We start from the raw sequence: 26,197 nt of genomic DNA, 5'->3' as shown, positions 1-26,197 counted from the left end.
GTGATACGTGCCACCCCTGAGGAGAACTGACAAAAATACTCCCAATATGGAGCACAACGGGTGCTGCTACCGCGACTGACTTGTAAATACCGGTTGCCTTCAGCCACTGGAATAACAGGGACTGGGCAAGTGAGGTCCAAGGTGGCAGAACTGAGAGACTGCGTGTGATTTTTCTTTTATTTTTAAACTAGCAGAGGGGTGGGTGGGAAAGATCGCGCACAACAACAGCATGTGCCTGGAACAGCAGGGGGAGCTGCAAGGCCGCATTCTTCTGCATTTGCATTTAATTGCGGCGAACATTTGGGCACAAAAGCAGAAGCACGCTTGCACACCGCCACAGAAAGATGCCTATATGTCTAACAAGCCTCAAAAAAAAAAAAAACGGTGTGTATAACAAAGTGCTGAACAAGAAGCAAAAGATAATTGTCACCTTCTCTTACAAGATAATAAAAATAGCTACACTGTAAACAAAACCTTCTAAAAGACTCCTGATAGCATTCCCTCCTGGAACTATCACCATAGCAATGAACGTTCAAACAGAGGGAAAGTACTACTGAATTCTGTGTCTGATATGTTCAACTAACTAAAAATATAAGCAGGAAAAAATACAAACTGGCGATACAGAATGAAGCACACACGCATAAAAAGCTGTCAATTAAATGAAAGGTGGCAAACGACACCTGAAAATCTTTACTACTCCAGGAGAGAAATCCTTTAAACGGGTAGCATACATTGAAAGAGTGCCTCTAGATAACAATAAACCCCATTCGATACTTGTTGTATCCAACAATTCCTTGCACAGGTCAGCGTGGAGGTGCAGTGGCAGCATTGTGCAAAATCCAAGGAAAGGAGGCGTATTACAGAGAAAGCAGTAAAAAGCTGTGCCAGCAGAGCTGTACAGGAAACCTGAGAACTGGATAAGCAGGGAGCTCTACAGACTAAGATTTAGGCACACAGCACTACCCAGGGAAGAGTACTTGTAAAGCAGCAAACTATATCTTCTCTAGCTGGTGCTATTAAATAGGTCTTATTTCCATGATATACAACGTTCAGATTCAAAGTTAAGATTAAATAAAGGCGAGGAGAGTGGATTGTTTTAAAATTCCTCTCCCAGATGCAGACGTCAGGAGCACACACAAAAGCAGGTGCCGGGTGTATTGATCCTACTGAATACGCATGGAGTGGGTACTTGAGCATGTACCAAGCATCTGCGTCTGGGAGATGGAAAGCGCTTTGTAAAAGGCCTTTTTATGCTAAACAAATGCATCAGGTTATGTTTTTATTTTGAATATTTTAAAGCACAGCGGGGAAGGCTTGAAAAGAAATTATACAGACAACCAGACACCTTGCCATTAATTGTACAAGTTACTATCTCCATTGCTGCAAATCTGCTGTGGGCTCACTGAGGAGTGCTCCATGCTGCTGAAAACCATCCTCCATAAAACCTGCTGCTCTGACTGCTGCGCCTTAGAGAACCGGAGATGTCGTGCCTGAAGACTCTGCGGGTCCCCAGCGCTGGCCCAGCTGCATGCAGACAAAGGGGCACATCCTTCCCAAGCCAGCTCCTCTTTCACCATACCCAGCAGGGCAGGGGCAAATTCAACACTGCAAATTCACACAAGGACAATCCAAAGAGGCTGAGATGGACAGCAGTGGCTGATTTCAGTAATGAAAAAGAAATCATAATGGTACACACAGAAGAGAAAACAAAACAGACATCCACTGGCAAAGTTAGTTGTAATTTGAAGTATTCCCCCAGGTAAAAGCTTTCCCCTTTCACAAGCAGGCTTATTATGACCAAAAACGGAAACAAAGATCAAACTCTGCTCTGTTTTTGCTCATGGATTTTTTTTTTTTTTTCAAGTAAGGAAAAATTAATCCCTACAGGAGATGACAAGATGCCTTTTAAAGTACATATCTCATTTCTGACTACAATTACCTTTCAATAGCCTGGCACAGCTGCACACTCCTATTTGCTTTTTGTTTTTCATTAAGGGCTCCTCTATTATTTGTGCCCATCCTATAGCATTTATGCCTGCCAGTGATGCACATTCCCTTGCCTACAATTTTTCCCACAGATAGTAGAGAATAAATTGCAATTAGATTTTCGTAATTGTAGATAATTAACTCAAAATGAGCTGTTAATTATAAAATGTTTTCCAGTTCCTGATTATATTATTTATTTTTCTTCTAAATTCCACTATCTCACTTCAACAAGTTCAATATTTTAAAGGACTTTCACCATTTCCTTTAAAACTCCAGGATATTTCTAAGCTAAGTTTTGCTTAGTTGAAGATTGAAATCAAGTGTCACACTGAGAGGTTTGCTCGAGGAGCTCTCATGTATGAACTGGAAGTCAGAGAGGGCTGATTTTCCACTATGGTTCTGAGAGCATTTGCTGTAACAAGAACCCCTTGGAAGGTCAATATGGAGAGGAAAAATAAAAAAAGAGACAGAGAGAGAAACAGAGAGAAAGATGGCTCCAAAAAAAGATGTATTCCTACCATCTCATCACCCTTTCTCAGCCCTAGCCACACACTTGCACACCCTCCCTCTATACTGAAGAAAACATTGTTTACATATTCAAATGCATGAGAGAGACATATGGACTTGTCTTCCTCAGCCTCTTTCAGCCTTACATTAGAGTAAATTATTTAGGGAGCGTTCATCTGGTAACCTTTGCAAAACTGAAGGTGGCATATAAGGAAAAAAAAAACTTCCAAGTGCTTTGCTTCCAAACTTTGGAAACAGCTGGTAGGGCAATTTGGGACGGCTCAAACACATACTAACTTTGAAAAATTATGGTAGGTTGAATCACGGGAACGAAGAGAGGGTGGGGAACCTTTCCAAATCTGGAACTCTCATTTTGTAAAATACACAGGTTTTCTTCATTTTCCCTGCTAGGCTACATAGTTTTTTGCAGATTTTTGGCAAACTGTTACCAAGAAGCCCTACAGATGTTCTAGGTTATATTTTTCCTCTAAGGAGCTCAATGCTACTGCATATTAAACAAACGAAGACTCTACATCTCTTTTGTTACAGTGATCACATTTTGATCATTGCAGTCCGTGTGGAAACGAAACAAACAAAAAATAAGTCAGAATACGAGGAATATGCTAGTACTGCATAGCAGCGAAGCACCTAGTTAAGCCGCAAGTATTTCAAGGAAACTAACAACTTGTGGTGCTCTGGAGAAAGAAGACTTTTCCCTTTTCAATGAAGAGGGATTTCAAAAAAAAAAAAAAAATCAATATCAATCGAAGTTAAAAAGAAAAATAAAGGCACCATTTGACCCTTAGTTCATAAATAAACTAACAGTTCTTCCAGGATTCTCATACCAGAAGTGGAGAGAACAGCTTATTATTTTAAAGTCTTCTCTTGTCCTTAAGGAAGGGGCCACTCAAAGCACAACCGCTCTTCTTGCTCACCAAATGGGATAATTGAGTTAACACAGTTAAAATACAGAACAAGCATTTGTAACTTTCTCAGAGAGAAAAAACCTCTCAAATCTACATTTTTCATTTGTTGCTTTTCTAATATGCCAGCATCTTCTTTCAGTGGTAACAGGAAATGCAACAAGGTGTAACATACAAAACAACAGTAAGTTCATATAAGAGTTTTAAATAGCATGCAAAATTGAGACAAAGTTAAAAATTAGCTTCATTCAGCTATTTCCCAGCTATTTCAGTGGTAGTTTGCTCTGATTACACCGATACACAGGTGCAAAACAGTATTTTAAAAAGCAAGTAACTCACTAGCAGTAAGAGATTTTTACATCTAAAAGAGGACTTGTAACAAAACTTCATTGGATTATTTGTAATCATTTCTATCTGTGAGTTTAAGGTCAATATATTTGTTACATCAGATCTAAGTGAAGACTAAAGAGATGCTGTGATTTTTAAATGAAAAATAACAAGCAAGAACAGAACCTTAGATTTTGTGAAAACTTCACTTTGTACTGAGCTAGGGTAACATCCTTACAAAATGCCACACAAAATCTGAGACTGCCACAGGAAGCAAATCCCCAAAACCTGAGTAGTAATACCTCAGCACTTGATCCATTAAAAAAACCCAAGAGCCAAGGAATTTTATCCTTCCTGAGGGGAAAAAGCAAACATATAAACACATAGACTTGGCAGTCAATAACACATTGAGAGTCCAGAAGATATACAGAAACTTAGAACAACTTAAAAGCAGAGAGAAAAATTACCTTAGTCCCATGCTGGTGCCATTCATCATCAGATCAAGTTCTCCTGGTGCTTCACCAATGGGCACATCTTCTGAACTAGGTACTTGGCCTCTAAACCTGGAAAAGCAGAGTTAACTGGCTTTGAAGCTGGTAAAATCATCATACTGGGAACTGAGCACAAAATGGTAAGTTGTGTGGCCAGAAACAGGGCATGTAATCATGTTAAATGCAGAAGCTTTCACAACTCTTCTTGTGCTTTTAAAAGTACTTTTGTTTTGGAAAGCTGACTTATGTGCAGTGCCTTGCTTCTGATGGTTACCATTAGGAAAAAAGATGAGAAGAATTTAATTTACTGGTTTCTAAAGGCCTGCTCCTTTGAGTATATGGTCACAGTTTCCAGTAACAAACATTCCTGTTTGGCTCAGCTTACAGCTCCAGCAGCACCAGAGCTCAAAGGCATCATGAGAGCTGCATAAAACGTAGGAGATGGGTCTGTCTCCTGAAACTACGGCCCCACAGATGATACTCTGTTTTAAGGGATAACTCTTTTTCTTTCCTTTTTCCAGTGAAGACAGTAAAATAGTTTTCCCTCTCTATCTGAATAAAATTCCTGTTTCCAGGACTCATCCAGACGTATCCCCATTAATGAGAAATAATATTTTGCCATTTCTGGAACTCTCATCTATTCTGGTGTGGTTGACATCAGTAGGAGTCATTGAACTGCCCCCTTCCCCGTGCACACATCACTTTTTTTGACAGCTGAGCAGCTATGTCACATGCAGAGAAACAGCAATCAAAGTACTATGCTCACTTGAGGCTAAACAGGGAAATGTGGGGAATTACAATGCAGTTATGATGCACTGTGGCCAAAAAAGATCAATTCGTATTCTTGCTAAAATAGAAGAGTTAATAGCCAGTAATTGCAAATGGTCAGACCTCTTACTTGTGATTCAATGACAATACTTTCAGCAGCTCATACTGGACCTTATACAGGACTCCACCCATGCAGAAGGACAGACAAAAATAAAGAGTCCTAGTTTTGGAAGGTGGATTTTTGTTGTTGTCATTTTGTGTTTTTTAACTGTCACGATGTTAAGAGATGAACTAGGTTAAAGCCTTCTGACAAGGCAGTAAAAGTATTCGAGCTGAGCTAAACAAATTTTTATTGTCTGTAGTACATAAAATTATCCTACAGCTAAAACTGAAATAGAACTATGATGTTTAAGAGATTTACCTGTAAATAGCAAATATTTTTTTCTAAAAAGATTGATTTCTTTTTAAGACCAAGTACATTATATTTTAGTTGATTTTCTTGGAAAGAACATGGCAAACATGCATTTACTTGCACCTCTGGAAAGAGACCACAAAAATACTTTGAGCTTTTAGATTGATCATATGTGATTTCCTCTCATAGCATTTTTTTTTAACTAACTACAGCTCTGCAAAATATGCAATTTTTCACCAAAAAAAACTAGCTAAAATCAGCACAATGATATTAACAGGAACATCATTATAGAGGTATTTAATGTTGCTTTTTGGGGAGCAGATGATGCCTCACAGAAAGCTAAAAATTATCCATTAAAAAAAAAAAAAGAAAAGAAAAAAAGCACTCAGCCTGTATGTCCTTCCTATTCTACTTGTTTTTCAGTACATGCATAGAATTAAGGTATTTGATGATTAAGAATCCATCTGTTCCTACTTATTTATCACCTGAAGTCATAATCCTTTGTTTGTGACCTCAGCCATTTTCAACACACACACAATTGTGATTGCCTCTGATAAAACAGGCATCTTAAAAGCTAAATAAACACACTCTTTTCTATGTAAGATACAGTCCAACAAGACAAATTAAAGACCACCACAATTTCAGTGTTCAATGTTAAGAGTTTGGAAAGTAACCAGAGGGCTGAGATCAAGAAGAGAAAGTGATATATTCCTCCGTGGTGGTTATATGTGTGTGTAGGAAGTGGGTCATATAACGCAGACTCTTGTGGGATGCTGTAAGCAGCTACCATATTAAAATAGTATCTAAATCAGCACTCTTTTGAAACCATCCTACTGCTTCTTCTGGTTCTTCTAAAAAACTGCTAGATTTTCCCCATTGCTTTCCCTTCCTAATGTTGAAACTCTTGTACTCAGCTCAGTTACAGTGGCTAATACAACTTTCCCTTCTGCGGCTTCAACACACCCACTTTCATTCTTCCTCTCCAGTCTACGTAACGTGATACAATAAATCAGTTTCTCTCTATCGCCCGTCACTATTTTCATTTTCGGGCAGGCGTTATCTCAAATCCTGCAAGAAACTCACGGGACTTTCAAGCCACAGTCTATATTTCTATGGTTACTGCCTTTCCCTTCTCCTAGTTTTAAGCATGCGTTGTGCCTCAGTCTTGGTATTCGCTCTTGCATGAACACAATAAGAAAGAAGATGTCCTTCCTTCGCAGGGCTCCCTTCTTTATCCATAAAGAACAACCTGTCTCTGTAAAACACACTTCTCCCAGGCCCTACATGGAAAGGTGCACTACCTCAGAATTGACCTCTCAGAGAAAAGGACAGGACACGCCACATCTCCATCATCCACGCTCACAGTGCTCTCTTGCCTAACATCCATATTCCTTTAAAAAGTACCTGCACTAAGATCAGTCTCTCATTTTTTTCCGCTGCTCTTCTTTTCCTACCTAGTCTTTTAGCACTGCTTTGCTTTTACCTTTTTTTCCTACCACATACTGTTTTCCTCTGCTGCTTTCCACAGTTGTCCTGCTGTTTCCCAGCAGTATATTCTAATATACTAAAAAGTACCCTCTCCTCTAAATCATTAGAATGAATTTCTGTTCCATTCTACCATTTTAACTACTGCCCATGCCTACAGCTTTATGAGAAGTTTTAGATTTTTTTTAAATAACTATCAATCTCAAAATCACCTGTTATAATCCATACGGGACTGGTGTAGCTGCTGCTGTTTTAGAAGTAGTTTTGCTTCTTGCTTAGCCAACAAATGTTGGAGACGCTCCTTTTCAATTTCCAGCTCCATTTTCTGCAGAAGAAGCTGCTGCCTTCTTTCTTCAGATAGCCTTTTAGCTTCCTCTGTTTCTTTAGACCCAGCATCCACACTGTCATTTAGCCCAGAAACTCGAGAAAGCCTAGAATAATCACAGATTTCACGAACTGGTCCAGAATGTCCTCCAGGTACCCAGCTGACATGGTGGCTCTCTTGTATGGCACCTGGGCTCCCTACATGCCTAAAGGCACAACAGTGACGCATTTGCTGAGGGCATGCGCTCTGAAATTCGCTTCCTTTCTGTTCCATCTGCTGAGCTGGTTTCATACGGTTAGGGCTCCTTTGCTTGCTTAAGGAAATCGTATTGTTGCACTTTCTGTGCAAGCCATTTTCCACAGGACATTCCTTTAGACACTCCTGATGGTTGTGATGGACTTCAGCCCCATAATCATGATTATTTCTGCAAGGCTGGGACAACACAACACGGCCTGGGCTTCCAGCCTTTGATGTGCTACTGTTCTTATAAAAAGTTCGTGGCCCTTTCATACCTAAGTAGGAACCATCTAGCTCCAAAGACAGCTGTCGGCATGAGCTCTTCTTACTTGAAACCTGTAATAAGAGAAACAATTTCTTGTGAACTAAAAAAATATATATCTCTACTCATTAATTTCATGGGGTAAATGCGTTCTCTCGAAATTAGACTTGCTGCACCATGCTGATGGACGTACAGACCAACCCGAGAAAATGTTTATCAAAAGACATACACGAGTCTGCTATCAAATCTACAATTCATTCCATCTACATAAGTGCAATAAATATAAAACTACTGCCTGCAGAATCCTCAGCATAAAATGAGTCGCTTCAGAGTATCAAGTAGTTGTGAGCATCCAGGGTTACATAAAATCAACTTGAAGAGTGGCAAAAAACATTAAATGTTAATGTTTGAAAATGTTTAATTTTGAATACCGAGCCAAAAAATCCATTCAGCCACTATAAATACTCTTTGATTGGCCATTACACAGCAGGAGATTTGATGTAAAACATTTCACCTTGCACTGAATGGGATATTACTTACCGCTGGAAATTTGATGAGAGTTTTTGAAATATCTTTACAGAAACACAGATAAAAACCAACTACTTTCTGTAAAAAATGGTTGTACATCAAAAGCTGTCATTTAAATACAAAACATGTTTAAATTCAGCTATAACCGTAAGTGATTTTTCAATTAAGCTGGGCAAGTGATTACACTCTGATAAAAATCTGAAGAAAGCAAGCAACTGTAATTCACATTTGTCAACAAATTTCAGTGGCTTTGTTATACTTGTGGATATTATGTAACAGATACCAAAATCCTGCTTACATGCTGGAGTATCTTTGCACTATGGTTCATGTAGACACTTAAGCATTTGAGCTGTTATGCACATCAGAACAGCAGTGATTCAGGCACTCGCTTTTCTGTTTCTAGATTTGTGCAGTAATTTCAGCAACACTGAATTTAAACTCCCCAAGCCTTTGGGACCTTTGACAAAGATCTAATTTATTTATTTTTTTTTAATTAAAGAAGCCAGTTTGTTAAAGATAACTAAGCCACCTTAGAAGCAGTGAAATTTGTTGGCCACTGATGGACAGAAGCTTACAAGAGATCAGGTATTGTCCACATACATTGGAAGACGACCGGGATGCCCAAAAACCTTAGAACTTAAGAATGCAAGCAAGCACACAGCAAGGATTAGAAGAGAGATGTAATCCAAATCTATGCAGCGCTTATATGTATTATTTAAATACTTTATTTTTTTTTATAAATAAACAAAATACCAAACATACTCTGCTGCCCTTCAAGACACCCAATTACAAGTTTCTTGTAGACTTCACAGAATGTGAATTAACATAGATTAGCACCTGAATACTGATATTTTATTATTTCCAGATTTGTGGACACAAAAACATCCTCTCCACCACATGACTGAAAGCAACGGATGTCATGTTTTGCCCCAAAGGGCCCAATGAGTTGGAGATATTTGCATTAATGTCAGTGCTAAATGTCTGAGGAAAGGCTGGTGCATGGACTGGGTGAAAAGTGCAGGACATCAAAATATTTTGAAGTCAGAGGGGCTGGCAGGGCAACCGAGCAGAAATGCAACATGCTGCCAAAAAGACAGAGTTTTGTTATTTATTATTCACAGAGTGCCATCCTTTTCTGCAATATTTCCAGACAAGTAAAGGCTACAAAGACTTTTAATCTAAACTAGACAGCACACACAGAGATGACCAGCAGCAGAAAAGGGAAAGCAAGGGAATCCTATGGTTACATGCTGGCTCTCATCTCCCATCTTACCTGCTTTTGCAAACATACTATTCGGGCAACAACAGAAAAAAAGGGTTTCAAGGCAGCTAGTTTCCCAAACACCCAGGATAGAAGACAGTGGGAGATGTCAAGGTATTCAACTTAGAGCACCCTGTTAAAGCTGACAGTTTAGGGTGGTCTGCAGAAAGACCATACTTAATTTGCCTACACCGCATAAACAGAATTAGACAAGAAGAAAAAAAAAGAAAATCAAAAAATAGAATAACTGAGAATTTTTTTTTAGCAGTTTGTTTGATTGACCGAAGAGACATGAGAACGTTAAGAAATCTAAGCACATGAACGAAGATGGCAGAAAATAATCATCAGGAGCAGGTTTAAGAGTAAAGGCCCAAATTGCAAATTAACTGCACGGCTAAGACTCTATTAGGAGCCCCTCAAGGCCCTAAAAGAGAGGTACCAGTTAGCATGTGTTGACCTTGGCCACCATTAAATCTGCCCCGATGGTCTCAGAAAAGGCATTGACATTTAAATACTTCATAACAAGGCAGAGAAACTTTAATGTTATTTCACAGTTACAATATGTTTGCAGGGGGGAAAATTCTTTTTAATGTCATGGAATGCAAGCAGAATTTTTTCATTCCTTTAGATGAAGGAGGTCATATCAGGTACAACATCAAGTTCCAATTTCACATGCCTTAACGGCTACTCAGTACCTTGCAGGGTCTGACCCCAAAGAAATATTAACCATTGGCAATCAGAAGGGAGTCAACACCTTTGTAAGTAATTTGTGCATTTCTGTTAATGGTTTAATTGAAAACTACAGCAGGATGGTAGAGAGCGCAGGGAAAGTGGACTGACGTTTACACTCAGGAAGGATCATGTGAGACTAGAGCATGCCATGACAAATCTGTAAGATGTAGGCTGGGTAAAAGAGAAAAGAGAAAAAAAAATCTAGACTCATTTAGAGCATAAGAAATTAGGTACTTTTACAAGATGAGCTTGAGAAAGATGCTGCCTGTGGGACACATGGAAACCATGACGGACCATGATGGAACAGCTGTGCTTCCCCCTCTGTGGAGCTCTTCTGTGCTTGTTGTATGGTACTTGAAGATACAACTTGCTTTAACAGAGGCTTAAACAAACAAACTCACTTAGACTGCTCCTTGAATCATATGGAGTTAATATGACTTGGTTAGATGTGAAATACTTGTACTGTAACAAGGAGATATCAAAAAATAGCTCAAATAATGTTTAGAAAGATTGAAAAAGAAAAACGTGGGGAGGTCAGTGAAATCCAATCCCAGTACTCCCTGCTGCTGAGGGAGTCAGACCAAAGTCTAAACACACATTCAGTCCTGAAAATTTCCTAAAAACAGAGAAACAGCGCCCCAGCTTTATACAAGCAGCTTTAGGTCTGCAAATGCTTCTTAAAAGCAACTTACACATTGCTCTGCAGCATTAATACACAGCCCTGCTACAGGAGACACATCTGCAGAACGAGGCCAGCGTACATGGCTTTGTACTGTAAGGGAGCGTGGCTAAACTAGTAGCGGATCAAATCAGATCTTACAAACTCAACACAGGCAAGGTTCTGACATTTCAGTGGTAGCTCTGCACGTACAACAGATGTAAGCGGCGGCCCAAAAACCATTAACTCAAGAAGTCTTGCACTCTGAGAGCCAAAGCAAGGGCCAACACAGACACAGGGATAAATTGTGTCGTTACGGTAAAGAGCAAAATTCCCATAGACGATAACAGGATCAGAGTTTAACCCAGAGTACCTGGCTTTACAGTTTGTACCTGAAATATATTTGAATACAGAAGAAGCAACAATGAACTAAAATTGCTGTTGACAGTATCTTGAGCACAATTCTCTTACTTGGATTTTCAGCTTTGGGGTTTCCTTTGGCAGGGGAGTAACACAAGGAAGAACATACAAGTTCAGTTGTACAGAACAGAGCTGGGAGCCTGAAGGAAGCCAGGAATGAACAGAAGTAGCAACCACAAGAGAAACATAGGTAGAGTACATTTAAAGATAAAGCAAGAGTTTCTAAACGATACGTGAGAGACTACAATACGCAGAGGTGCCCTGAAGAGCATCAAGGACACGTATTAGTGATCCAGCCAACACGCATCCTAAACCTGAGGCTCCATCACTGCGCATTGTTGATGGATAGGTCTCAACTCAATAAAGCTCAGTTTTGGATTTGCAGCTCTGATAGCAATACAAGCACACAGTTTTGTCACTAGAATGAGGATAATATATTATAAATAATTTCAAGCAGGAGATCCGGGCTATTTTAAGAACAATCTGTTCCAAACAATAAGAATATTTGAAGTGCACAGCTAATGTAAAGGAGCTATTCTTTCCAACAGTTCATAAGAATTTGCCAAGAAGAATGTAAAAAAGTAAAGATTTTTAAAGTAAATTAGTATCTACTGCAGTCTATCAACTTTTTTGAAGAGTATAATCTTTTATCAAAATCTTTATCATACGGAACCTCGTATCAGTCATTACAAAGTGCCCAGAGAGCGGTTCAGCAACTGTCTCCATCAGTAGCTACGACAAATACGGCAGAGAACTCAGAAGGCTAGCTGACCGTTTTTCAAGCAAGAAATAAAGCATTGTTTTCTGCAGGAATTATGTACAGCTATGATTGCCACACTCCCCTGAATAAAATAAGTGGTCTCAATTCAGAGAAAGAACATGCAAATGACAGTTACAAGCCTATATTTTTCCTGTAAAAATCCACTGAACTCTATATTCAGAACAGGTGCAGCAAAAAAATAAAATAAAAATAGGATCACATCACAAAAACACAAATCTATAGCTGCTAGCTGACAGCAGAGGAACACCTCCTATGTCTGTGCTGCCTTCAGTTTTTTTCTCCTCATTGTTAAGAGGGTTTGAACTAGGATGCCAGGTGCACAAAAACCTGCGTTCAGAGTGGCACGTGAGCATTTGCTGGCACTCAGCTTTAAGTGTATATCTAGCACTCATAAACATGCCACCCTTCTCTCTAGCTACACAAGTAGATATTCTCTAACAAACGCCCCCATTTCAGATCAGCAAACTGCTTTTACACTATCTGATAAAGCAGCCATCACTAATGCAGTATTCCAAGAAAATGGAAGTAAAATAAGTACTGACAGTTAAAGATGTCCATACATTCAGTCTTGGAAGGCACTGTAAGCAGGATGCCCGTTAAGCCAAAAGGCTAGCTACACATGGCAATGCGATGCCTGACTACAAAAATTAAGCAAACATGTTTGCTTTCAGAAACAAAACTATATCAGACCTGTTTGCACCACAGAAAAATACCACTACACTAATCTTGACAGCACTGGGTCTAACTATTAACATTCAATGTGATGCCAACATTATAAAAACGAAAAATCACAATCTTCTGACTTCAATTTTTTACTTCTGCCCTTTATTTTACTGAGGAATCAGTAGTTCAAGACCTAGATAAATATTTCAAAAACTATACTATTTGTGAGCAGGGCAGGTCACTACCATTTCCCAGTGCATTTGGAGTTCATGTGAAATAAGGGCAGAAGAGTGATGAGCTGCATTTTTAACATGGGCACACACAGAATAGTTGCCTAGCTGATAGAGAATGCGTAATGCAACATCTGCACGGTACGCCTTGCCAAAGCCCCATCCCAAATAAATGTAGTGCATTCTCCCTAGTGCAATTAACTCTCATACTCTGGCAGGTTTTGCTAGAAGATCATCAAGGTAGATTACCTTCCAGCATATGAACTAAATACTTACAGGTGTTATATCATCAGTTATTACTTACAAACTTCTGCATTTAACAAGACATCCAGGCAAATGAATGATCTAATTTATGAATTATTTATAAGAATTTCACAGCATGCTCCTGGCGTCATCCATGGCCTTTTCCAGGTCATATGACACCAATTAGAGCTGAATTTTAAATTATTCAATAACCTGAACTCTCTTGTCATTTAACATATAGATATCAATGCAGTAAACAAGTTAAGTCTAATGGGCCCTGGAGGTTTGCATTCCTCCGCCCATCAGCAGCAGAGACTGTATGCTGCCACCGGAATAGAAAATAATAGAATGCAGCAGTCAAAAACATTTGCAAGGTTTTAATAAGTTATTTTGGCTCCCTTAGGGATTTTAGTATAACTTACAAGCTCTGAATCTAAAACATATTAAAGTCCTTAGCTATGTGCTTTTAAAACAAAATTGGGACATACCAAAAGGGCAAGCCTGACACTAACCCTAATTTAGGCCCCTAATTTGAAATATAGTGGAAATTATAGAGTAAGCAAGATTTACTATGCACAACTCATTACCTCCAGGCTCTCCTACAATATAGCCAAAAATAGCCCCTCTTCCCAACACATATACACCTGTCTGTAAAGATAAGGCTATACCAGGGAAATAGAAATGGTAATTTAACAGCTACCAGTTGAGAGGTATGCCTCACACTTCTTAGTCCTACTGTAAAGAAATGACCTCCACCACTCTTCTACTCTAACTACATTGGAGAGATCTCAGGTAGAAATCCATTCAGATTTCAGGTATCAGCTTCAAGAGGTACAAGTGTAGAGGAAAGGTTTAAGGAAAGGACTGTATATTCCAGAGGAGAGAGGGGACTTTATGGCCTCCAAAACAGAAACGTCATGAGCGAGCTCTTAAAACCACCTTAAAACCATTATTTTCCTTGATTACTACAAGAAGGGCAAGAAGATATCAACAGCAAACATAAGGGAGATGAACAGCATGGAAAAAAACTCATTTAAGACAAGCTACATCAGCTTTTTATGGCATCTCTTAGTTAGAAAGATTTTTAAACTATTTGATAAACATTTACTGAAGAAAATTTAGACACCTGGTTCTGCCTCAGAACAAAGCATGGCTGACAAACGCATAGCACATATGCCACATCCCACCTCTGAACCAGCTCAGAAGGCCCTTGGGCATCTCCTGAGCCAGTGAGCATAGCTTCCTGAAGAGAGGTAGACAGACGCCCTATCTACTGCTGACCTAGCCTAGGAAATCCAAAACATATGGTGGAACTGAGAGGAAAACTTTTGATGTTGGGTGCAGCTCCATACAAGCCTAACTCCTGTCTAGCCCCAACTGGCCACACAGCACTGGGCACTGAAGAGCTACAGCAGCAGTGAAAGCATAATGCAATGCAATGGGGCTTATTTTTATAGAATCTGTGTTTCAGCTTTCTGAATGCTGCTGTACTAAATTCCAGACCGGCTCCTCAGACGGCCCACATGCAGGTTTCCTTTGTGCTCTCACTACTTGGCAAGGATTCCAAAATTTCCTGAGCTCTGTGCAACAGCAAGAGGAAAAGATGGGAAAGAAACACATTCAGTTTATCCTTTTAAACATTAGCAAGAAGTTTTCTAGTTACTGCTATCAAGACGAATGCTGAAAAAGCAAGGATGTTGAGAAAATATCAAGCTGAGTAAATAAAAATACACCTATCCAAATCGTCTAGCCAGATTAAGGAGTAAAAGAATTTACATAAAAGAATATAACGTGGAATATCTGTACCTCAGCCTTCGGGGGCAGGAGGCATGCTATGGAGAGGTTTTTTTTTTTTTTTTTTTTTTTGACCTTATAAGAAAAATGGGGTAGGGGTGGGACGGGGGGAACAACAGCCTAAACTCACAACATACATTTTAAGAACATACAAAAATAGCTATAAGGGCTTTCATTTTGGTTACCAGCCAGATTTAGTTTCATTCCTACACTGGGCAGCATTTGATTATTTCACATTAAGAGTGGTAACATACTGGATGATAAGAGGAAAGTTCATATTGGCTTTCGTTAGAGTAATACCATCATGCATTCGGTCCTGCAAGGTAACTTTGCAGAGTTATTATAAAAAGTAAACAGTTTTTTACTGGGAATCACAAGTTTAGCATATTAGGGGCTACATGTGTTCTCAGCTATTTCCAGTCTCTTTAGAATTCAATCAACATTTGCTCCAAAGTCATGCTTTCATAGCTCCAGACATAAGACAAAAGGGCAAATATACTGTGACCCTCCTAAATAACCCTGATTACTGTGATCAAACAGAAGCCAGATACTTATGTGGATAGGAACGTGTAGAGTTTGATGCATGAAGATTACTGCAGGAGTAGACACTGAAATACCAGCACTTGCCAACGTGTACCTCACCATGACAGACAGTATCACCTTCCCCTGTATTTACCGTAGGGATAACTGTGGTACCCATTGGCCAGGGATGAATTTTAAGTGATAGCCACTGTTTACTCAGAAAGACTGCCAAAAAGTTTTACTTTCTTCAAAAAGCGTCTCCTGCAGATTCCCTTGGATACAGACACGGGCCTTTGCTGCAGAAACAAAGGAAAAAAAAGGGAAGCCTTTTAAGAGTTAAAGCACGCACAGGGACAGTATTTTAGGGGAAAAATACACAAGCAGAAAGTTATTTAAATAATACAGAAATCCCACAAAAGCAGAAACAGAGACTCCTTTGACTTTAAAAGGAGGGAAAGGTGTGCCCAAGTGAATGCATTCTACTAGGAGTGCCCTTGCAATAGGGCCAGACGGCATTTAGATTCTGCTAATGATCCCATCTCCGGGAGATAATTCATAAAAAGTAAACAGTAATTTTCATGTGCCTGCCCTTTTGATCTTACATTTGTAGGGAGTATCCTGAGGCTAGCCATGGGCGCCCCCGTGGCTCTGGCTGATTGACCTCTAATCTGCCCCTCAAGTAACGATCACGTCAAGGAATGACAACAAGAGTTGCATGTAAGCAGCCATTTCAGTGCAATCCCATTAAAGACAGGCTGACTCACTCAATCTTGTCTAAGAAGTTTCACGCAAGAAAAAATTAAAGCTGCTTAAAAAGAATTTTTATTTTGCAACAATGCTGCGCTTCAGAACAAAGACTGGAGCAAGGCTAGCTCATCAAAACCCGACCAGTACGTAGCGTTATATTAACTGGCCAAAAGCTAGTGCAAGACAGAACAGTGCGTAGCCCCGTGATTATGTGTTAAAACAGTCTTGATAGCATAAAATTAACAAAGACCTTGAGACGAGTCAAGTCAGAACCATGGCACTTGGCCTCTCCACATTTCAAAAAAATGGGTATGTCACATTATTAGAAAGCAGTTAAGTCTAAGGGCTTTGACACTGACTGCTCACTGTCTCATCTGCTCTGAGGTAACAGCTTGCATGCTCTTACCCCACACCATCCTACAGTAAACACAAGATGGCACGTAGGAGACAGCTTATGTCTCTTCCACAAGGAATGAAGCTAAGAGATAAAGCAGCTATCCCAGAGCAGTCAACCTACAGAAACTTGTTGGCATGCTAATGCCCCTAAGTTACCAGGAACAACTTACTAAATTAAGGGAGTGGAAAAATTACGAATTATCCTGCTAGAGTACATAGAGAAATGGAAGCACAGACTATTTTTTGTTTTATTTTACAGCAATATTAACGAAAGAAACCAAGAAAACATGTATATTCTGGACACACTGAAGTTTATAGTGCTAGAGCAGAGCATTAACTGTGAAGGAGTTTAAAAGGCTACGAGTCTTTTCTGGATGGCAGCAGAGCTCCATCATGGGCAGACGTTACATACAGATTATACTTCCAGGTCTTGATTCAGTTTTTCCGTGGTTAGCTTACATACCTGTTTAATGAGACATCTGCCAGACATTCGTGAATTAGCAAGAATTCCACTTCTTATCAGAAGTCAACATTTTAGTTTAGAGCTGCATAGGAAGTGCACGGAAGCACAAATGGCACTCCACAGATGGCAAGGAGGGGGATGTTTGTGGTTGAGAATGTACGTAGCTGGAAGTCTTGTGCAGAATATACCCATTGCTGAAGAATCTCCCCTAAGTGTATTCACAGCATGACATCTCATAATCCATCACCTTATTTGACAGTCTCCACATTGGATAGGTGCCTCCTAAACCCTCTGAGCAACAGAGGCAAACTACCTCGAGTCTAGTAGCCTTGCTTTCTCAAACTTCGAAACTCAAGGCCCGCGTGGCATATTCGCTGTGATTTCAGTGAAAAGTGAAATGATTTTTATTTGGCAGACTTGCAATATCTCGATTCATTAATTAGCTGATGAAAGATCGCAAGAAAAGTTGAATAAAGGAAGAGGAGCAGGCATGGAGTAAATAGCAATCTCCCATTCCCCAGTATAAGCCAGCCATCTCCTTTTGAAGATGCTGACTTCAAAATACTCTCAACGTACTTGAATGATACTGAGGATAGACCACCAGATCTTCTTTTTAGGTCTGAGATTCGCTAACAGCTGAGGTCATTGTGCAGCGTGTTTAGCAGTTGCAGGTAGGCAGCTGACAGAGCAAAATGACCTCTGATACATCAGGCTACAAAGATCAACTTTCTCTTGACCCATGGAAATGATCTTTTATAGTCCTGCTTGATGCCATAAAGTTTAGCAATGGTATCATCACAGTTATTATTCGCATAAAACGGTCCTAGATGTGGTGCTGAACAGCTTGATAGTCCATCCTGATGGGTCTCAGCTGCAGAATACTGATATAAAGGCTCTTCTATAGTTACCATAGACCATTAGGTTGTCTGAATGGACATCCATCACTAACAGCTTGTGAGAAGGAGAACGCTTTAGTTAAAAGGGCATGACCAAGCATAAATTGAAAGGCCCTCCACTACTCCAGGGCAGCAGTGACCTTGTGAGGGAATCTCCTTCATTCTGACACACAGCAATCTGGACAGACAGACCAAATTAAACCACATGCAAACATCTATTTTGCAGGGCCGGGGGGGGGGGGGGGGGGGGCACAGAAAAGTTCTCAGCAGCCTGAAGAGAAATCCTTGCACAAAACCGGGTCTTGGTCACAAGCACAGAAAAATATGCCAAGGAATTATGTGTTTAAAGCATCCTAATAGTTAGCAATACACTATGTCCTGCTTCCAGTTTAAGGGTGTGGGAGTCCAGTGTCCAACGCTAAGCCCCTGTAGCGCAACTTCCCCCAGTTAGAACGGATGTGTAGACTTTCATTTCAAGACAGAACCATAGTTTCAACAACCCCTGAGACATGCTAATCTCAGGACACTCGTTCCATACCTCAGCAAATGTTACATATCTCTCTTGAGCTCCTTGCCACCAGTATATCGAGTTTGGTAATTAACAACAGTGGTCCGTTTTTCAAAAATTTGGTCTCAGCTTGAGGAAAATTAATGTAAGATTTTGGATACAATATACCTGCAACGTAAAATCACCAGGAAAAATTGTAGAAGTTTATATTTTCGTATGATTTATCATTCTCAATTTGTGAAATTAACATAGACCTGAATCCATATGATAGTTTGCACAAACAGAGAAAGCAGAAAGAGCCCATGATGTCAAAAGGTATGAATTTTGAAAGTTCTGATGATGAAACTATAACACATAGTGAAAGATTTCTCCAGCTGGCTTACTAGGCCACTTTTTTAGCTAGAGTTGTTTAATAAATGTATTCGGAGTACCAAGCTTAAGCCTTTCTTATTCCATCTGAAGGAACTGCATTTCAGCCCTGCTTCTTGGACTCAGGATTCAAAGAATGGTAATGCTTTGAGGCTGAAAATTTCTAAAACCACTCAGTATCAACTTTCATGGGAGCAGAATTAGGTCAACAGTAAAATCCAGCCCCTCCAGGAACAGAGTTGAGCCATCCAGTTCAACACAGAAGAAATTCTCATCAAGAGTTTCCATATCTGTAAAATCCCTTGGGATTTTTAAATAGTAAAAACTTTTACTTCCAAATGTTGTTGTAGAGTAGAAAGCTCTATTCTACTGGAGAAGCAAAACAGGAGGTCTGAGCCTCCTCCATAGTTACGTATTTAAATGACTTAAACCTTTTTGAGTGTCACAAACTTGATAAGAGAGAAAGAGAGAGCAAGTTGCAAGCATGCAGAAGAACCGAACGAACAGAAAGGAAGAAGGGCCAAGAGGAAAGAAATAAGCAAGCCAAACACATTGGTTCAGTCAGGCATTTAAAATGGGTTCTCTTTAATTAGCTAAACCGCAATACAAATTAAAATTGAATTTCTTGTTCACAAGATATTCATTGAAGGGGAGGTGATGCAGCTGGCTATTTCCAGAGTAGTTCAAGCTAAAACAGACTCAGTTCTGCAGGACTGAACGGGAGCCAGTTTCCATCCTTTTCCAAAGATGGAAAAGCAACTTGGCAGCAGGAAGTCCGAGTGCAAGCTCCATCTCAGAAATACTTAAAAAACAAGACAAACCTGTGGCGATTGTGACTGAACTCATTAAAATCACTACAGATTATTTAAAGTCCTCACGTCTGACATTCAGGTCCTTTATGATGTTTTAATGACTGTGAAAAGAGGCTGTAGACTCAGGGTAGAAGTGAGGGCTTTAATGCTGCAGCTGATCGCTAAGTGCCCAGTAAAAGAAGTTCTGTGCCACACAATATTTTTGGCATGAAATGTTAAACAGGATCGATTGCAGCACTTCACTTTGTTTTTTGAAATCTTCTGCTTTCTGATGACAGAATTGTTGATGATACAAATGCCCAAGCCCAGCTTCCAGTCTAGATAATGACCAGAAGCAAAATAATCAGATCTCTTGGATCAGTGTCTGTTTCATGATACGAGATAAGATTAATAGTTCCATGCTGATTTGCCATTTCCTAGCGTGGCGTTAAATTACAACTTTACAGGGGAGGAATGTGTACCGTACGAAACTCTCAGAAAAGGGCAACACTGAAGCATGGCTATCATGAGATAAAACCATAAAACAATCACAGCCCTTGGGGGACCACAAACTCTGTGCAGCCTCTCATGTGTCAGATCATCGTTGGGTGCCTGGTTATTTTATGATAAGATTATCTAATGCTAATCTCACCACTAGAATTGCCTGCCATAAGAATGTTACCAACTTTCTAATTTTAACTACTGGGTTCCTGAAGATAACCACTTCAATTCTGTTCAAAAAAAAAAAAAAACAAAAAACCCACCACACACACACAAAAAAACACTCCCCATGGTTTCTCTGAAGTTGGAACTACTTCAAATATCAAACTTATAGACTGGATGACTTTCAATGTCTGACTCGGTGACTGTCAATTCCTCTCTTCCCTCCTATCTTCACCTTGTTCTGACACAGGACAGTATTATATGCATAGAGGATAACACAAATTCTTCTATTTCATTTCCCAAACTACACAAAAAAATGCCATTTCAATGCCTCAAAAAAAAAAAAATCAATCCATACTCTACATATTCTGAAACAATGCACAAGGGAAGAAAAATGATTTTATAACCCAAAAATTTCATCTTAATGAATTTAGGATTATCCAGCAGAAGTGGCAACCTTCACCATAACAAATTCAAAAGTAGATGCCTACCAGCTGATTCCCTGGAGGAGTTTCTCTCGAACGATATCTCCAGAACTCACTATTAATTCATCAAAGAAATAATCTCAGTCTTTAGTTGCATCATCCAGTGTTATAACTAAGACATAAACATACCCTTTACATCATAATTCTCATACTTGTAAAGCTACTTAAGCAAATATCTTTCTCCCACGATTCAGTGCACAATAGCAGATGACTGCAGAGCTATACAAGCTAGTTAGGGTCATACAGCTCCAGTTGCAGGTGAGAAATTTCCAAAGCAAAAACCCTTTACGGAAACTGCTTTCGGGGCAGTGGCAGGTGGGGCTCCCCAGAAATAAAAATGAAGTATAACATTAAATAGAAGGAAAAACCTCAAGCAGAAGAACACAACTGGCTCTGCTCCAAACCTACACTCACACCAGCGACCCCAGCTAACACATTTATAGTCCACAGTTTGGGGCTGACCTTTTTCTATACTTTTAATCAAACCTCATAACCAAGCTAAGACAGACATGTTACAACAGAGGCATATGGATTAACCATATCGTAATCACATTGCAACTGGATATTACTATACTATTTTAATTTTCTATAGATAAAACTAGAGAATAAGAACAGTTGAAGGCAACGTAAAGAATAGATTTGCCATCCTACTCACTAGTAGGATACCCTTCCTTGTACACCAGGTATCTTATATACACATACATAATATAGCGTCTGCATTTCTCTTGTTTTTTGTATTAAAAACGGTTCAAAAGAAGTTCAGACGTGTGTTTCTCCTGAGCTCACCTGTTCCTGCTGTTTGTTTCTCACCTGAAGTCATAATCCTGTCTTTGACATCATAATCATTTGTACAGCCACCAATTGAGATGTCACAAACGGAGGATTATGGCCAGCTGGGGAATAAGCAGCAGGAGCAGATGAACTCTTAAGAAACCAAAATCTTGTTTTCATGCAAATGTCCTTCATAATAGAGAACAAAAGAACAAAGGAAGAAAAACATAATGGAGAGAAAAGACCAGAAGCAGGTTTCTTCCTAAACACAAGATCCCCGAGAAGTTTCCTCTGAGAAGTCAGTCACTGATTAACAGCATAAATCATCACAAAAATAAAATAAAACCAGACATCTGATGATTGAAACCCCTCCACAAACACGCAAACGCATAATTTTCTTCTGAACACAAAATTTGTCAAAATACTAGGCTCTCTGAAAGAACTTGTAACCTTTAGAGATGTTAATAAACATTATGGCTTAATATTCCTTGCGATAGCAAGGTATTTTTTGTTCTTGTTCTATTGATGAAGACACTGAGGCTAAGAAATGTAAGGGACTTCCCCAAATCAGTAACAATCAGGTTGCTTGAGTCCAGGGAATCCAACATACACATTAGAAAACTCAAAGCTAAAAGCAGCCTACGCTGCAGAGAAGCAAAAATCCCATTGCTCCCATTACCGAAGGCCGTTGCAGAAGGGCTACGCTGGGTTAGCGGATCTGAAGAGTTAAGAGAAACATGAATAATTTTCACATTAAAAAAATAATTCATATATTAATCTCTCTGAGATGTATTCTAGCCATCAATCTGAACGCCAGTATTCAGCCACTTAAAAACAAACAAAACGAAAACAAAAAAAACTTACACAACAGCAATCCAGACCCAAGCCAACGGGATCTTTATATGTAAAGAGGAATTCAATCAGCTACACTAATATTGCTCACGCTATAACACTGCTGCCAAAAAAGTTACCAGCAATTCTTCTGACTCCACTTTTCGTGTGTTTTCATTCACCATTGGGTAACCAGTGGTGAATTGTAACATATTCTTGGCACCACTGCTATACCTGTATCAGCAAATTCAGTGCTTTCGCATCAGTGTAATTAATAAATATAGGGAACTAATTTCTTGGAAGAGTCAAAAAACATGTGTTTTGCCTCACTATTGCCTGCAATGAGCTGAATATATGCCATTAAATTTGACAGTACAGATAAGACTACAGCTCAAACAACTCCATCATCTGCCCGTACTCTAGTTGCCATGTAGTCTTCTGGACATATCCCGTCCAGATCTTGTCACGGTACAGCAGAAGTGGCATCTCATTTCCTCAGTAGGAAAGTAGGGGAGGAGTCAGTATGAAAATTGTGCCTTCTATCCTCTTATTTTCCTTCCTCCAGTTTAAGATGCTAAGGTATGAGTAGTATGTTTAGCTCATTTGAACTGTCCAAATAGGCTCCCTGTACGTAAGTGTGCCGTTTGACAAAGTTGAGAAAAAGAGTAAACTTCTTGGCTTGCCAAGAGTCACCTTGTATTGCGGAAGAAAGCCCCTCTCTTCCAAACCTGGAGCAAATGCAAGTGTGGTTATAAACACCGTTCTAGCTTTCAAACAACAACATGCCTGACAGCATACTGCTAACAATTAATGCACAATACAGAACACCACAATGACAGAAAAAAAACCTACTATGTATGACATTTATTCAAGAGTTTAAGTAAATGAGTTGCTGAATAAGTCTAGGCTAACTTAGGATTTTAAAGTTTGATAGACAAACATCTAAATATCATAACTAGATATTGACCATACTGTAATTGCTTTCAAGTTGCATTTAGCTTTGAAATCTGTTGTTTCTATTTCAGAGCTCAAAAAGGGTTTGGCTGCCCAAAACCTTATTAGTTTTCCAAAGTATATCACTATAGTCTAACAAAAGATATTATATCTACCCAGAAATTAATCTTGCATTTGCTCCGAAACCTGTACACTTTATTTCTTGAAGCAGAAGCCTGACATGTGTTTCTAACCACCAACTTTAAACCTGTCATCTTGAAAGCCTAGCTGGTTAAAAAAAAACGTTTTGCTTTTCTACAAATTTTGCACATGGTATGTTAATAAGACTGAAAGATCTTATAGTCAGAAAGGAGATAGGGATATTTACGAATAATCTAAAACTGATTTACAGAAAATGCATTTAAGCTCTTCTTTCCATTTTTGCTATAAAGAAGGACGTGCAGTTTGCTAGTAAGCACTTTGAATGTACAAACTGCTCCTTCACTGTGTTCATGTGCCTTCTTGGTGGTAGTTACCATGCTTTCAAAACTTTTTTTTAAATGATTCATTCTAGAACTAATAGATATACAGACAATAAGCAGTGTGTAAGCCATAGTTTTCTCATCTATTTTCAAGTTTCTCATCTAATGGGAAAACACTGATAAAAATCTGTACTGCAAAACGAAGTTCTATCATTTTGGAAAGGATAACGTCGCTTTCTTATGTAGCAGCCCTACCAAATCTTTACTTTTAGGGTAGAAGGAGCACAGGGAGGAATCAATTCTACAGTAACTATACTTTCAAAACCTCTATTTCCTCAACACCTTCTTAACGCGAGCAGTACACATGCAGAGAATTACCCACTGAGCGTTTCAAGACATAGCCTTTAGATAACATGCTACAGCAATGGATAATGGATACTCTAGGAACAGGCTGGTAGAAAACTGCCAGTTAAAACAGCTGAACTTTCAACTTTCAGGAGTTAGTAAACTATGAAGAATGAAAAAATCTCCCATTAAAAAAAAAAAAACATAAGCCACCAATTACATCAGTCTTTAAAGAAGAACAGAGGACTCGCATGTACCTGTGAAACCAATGACAGGAGGCCAGTCCAACGACACCTGTATGAAGTCTGAAGTATCAGCACTTCATATTTAAAGGCCATTGCTATCTGCTGTTAAAGGGAAAAAGTCTGCTGTGTAACAGTATAACCAATGTGCCCTGCCAGTCCCGAATCCTTACTGCTATAAAACTGATTGCTAAGCAAAGCTTTAAATAAAGTTTAGAAGTGAAATGCTCTCAAATGTTAGCTTGTGATTTCTGAAATTAGAGGTCAACTCTACTACCCCTTGATGCTTGACTTCTAAAATTCCTTAAAATATGGTACTTGCTTCCTGTTTTCAGGAACGCACCTCATGCAGACAAGCATATGGAGTCAATAAAGGTGTCTCCTCATCTGCCATCTGATGCTTTATTTTTCTCACTTATAAATTACAACTGGTTTTAGTAAGAGCAATCTCTGCACACAGATTTGAAATGCGCTTCCATTTTCCACGTTGCAGAGCTATATGGCTTAGTAAATACATGCAATTTAGGTTCAAAACCATAGCTCCAGGCACTACACATTAAGAATTTTATATTACTGAAAATTAATGTCTTTTTTGCATATGCTTCAGCAATAAATTAAAAACTATGTCTTATATGTATCAATTGGGATTTTCTTAGTCTTCATTTTAAAAAAGAATAATGCATACAGAGTTGCATTTCAGTTTCGTCTCTGGGCTTTTAATAAGAGAGAGTATGAATTTATTTCAATTCATCAAAAGCAACTAACTAGAACTCTAGGAGTCTCATATTTCATATTGAAATGTATGTGTTCAACTACATCAATATCAACCTCTGAATTCAGTTCTCAGAATGGAAAAAAATTGGTGCCTGCTTGTACTGTACTCAGAGCAGTACCCAAGACACAGAGGCAAAGTAATGGTCATTATTTCTTTCAGCACAGAAAAGATAGTCCTGCTGTCAGAGTGAGGTGGAAAACACGTGAGGTTATGATAAACGCTGGAAGAGAGGTGCAAGGACTTAATAATGCTATGAAGCTAAACTATCCCTTGGAGAGCTTAGTTCCCTCCCCTGTATATGGGGAACAAGAACACTTTTCTCCTGGTACAGCCTACTCGAGACAGCGGGATGCTAAGGAGGTCTGCAGGATTCTCTTAGGCCACATAGAAAACTGCTTCCGTGGGAAGAGATGAGTGGAATTGGGCTTTTCCTTCAAAGTTTACCTTTCAAGCCCCTTGATTGCTCTTGCTTTAAGCTCAATTTGATATCAGAATCGTCCAACCAGTTACTTTTATTCTATCTGTAATAAGCAACAAAATAGCATAAACACAGGCAAGTTTTGTCAGGCTATAACCACAGGGCCTGTTTAGCAGCCAGAGTTTAACATGTACTCACCTTGGCTTTTATGTAGTATATAGTCTGATAAACTGCGTGACATATTTGCTATCTGGTGACCTACTAGATGCACATGTGCATCTACCAATACCCTAATCTCGATAAACAGGTTCTTTCCATTTTCAGAGCTATTCCATCTCTCAAGTGACCTTGAGCTAGGTATTTTGTTAATATTTCACAATGAGTCCAACCTGACTTAGCTGAATTAAAAGCCTTTTTTCACTAGTCTTTCAGCATCATCCAGTATTATTCAACATTATTCTTCCTGGTAAAAAGCCCCTGAAATAGGTTAGTTTCTCTGCAGCTGTTGCATCTAAATTCTGTTATCT

At 39.2% G+C, this 26,197-nt stretch overlaps 1 protein-coding gene across 10 annotated transcripts in view; it reads right to left on the bottom strand.

Annotated features, from left to right (window-relative positions):
- LOC104152006 (protein hinderin-like) overlaps positions 1-26,197 on the bottom strand; it is a 173,707-nt gene that overhangs the window by 51,988 nt on the left and 95,522 nt on the right. For all 10 annotated transcript variants that reach the window (XM_068926510.1, XM_068926514.1, XM_068926509.1 and 7 more), the window contains 2 exons: positions 7,112-7,797; positions 4,211-4,306 (listed from right to left, as the gene is read on the bottom strand). In XM_068926510.1, coding sequence (XP_068782611.1) covers positions 4,211-4,306; positions 7,112-7,797 — 782 coding nt within the window. The remainder of the gene's footprint in view (positions 1-4,210; positions 4,307-7,111; positions 7,798-26,197) is intronic.

Source organism: Struthio camelus, chromosome Z, assembly GCF_040807025.1.
Source record: "Struthio camelus isolate bStrCam1 chromosome Z, bStrCam1.hap1, whole genome shotgun sequence".
NCBI classification, from domain to species: domain Eukaryota; kingdom Metazoa; phylum Chordata; class Aves; order Struthioniformes; family Struthionidae; genus Struthio; species Struthio camelus.
The sequence above is the reverse complement of the archived record's forward strand: the minus strand, read 5'-3'. Positions and strand labels throughout refer to the sequence as shown.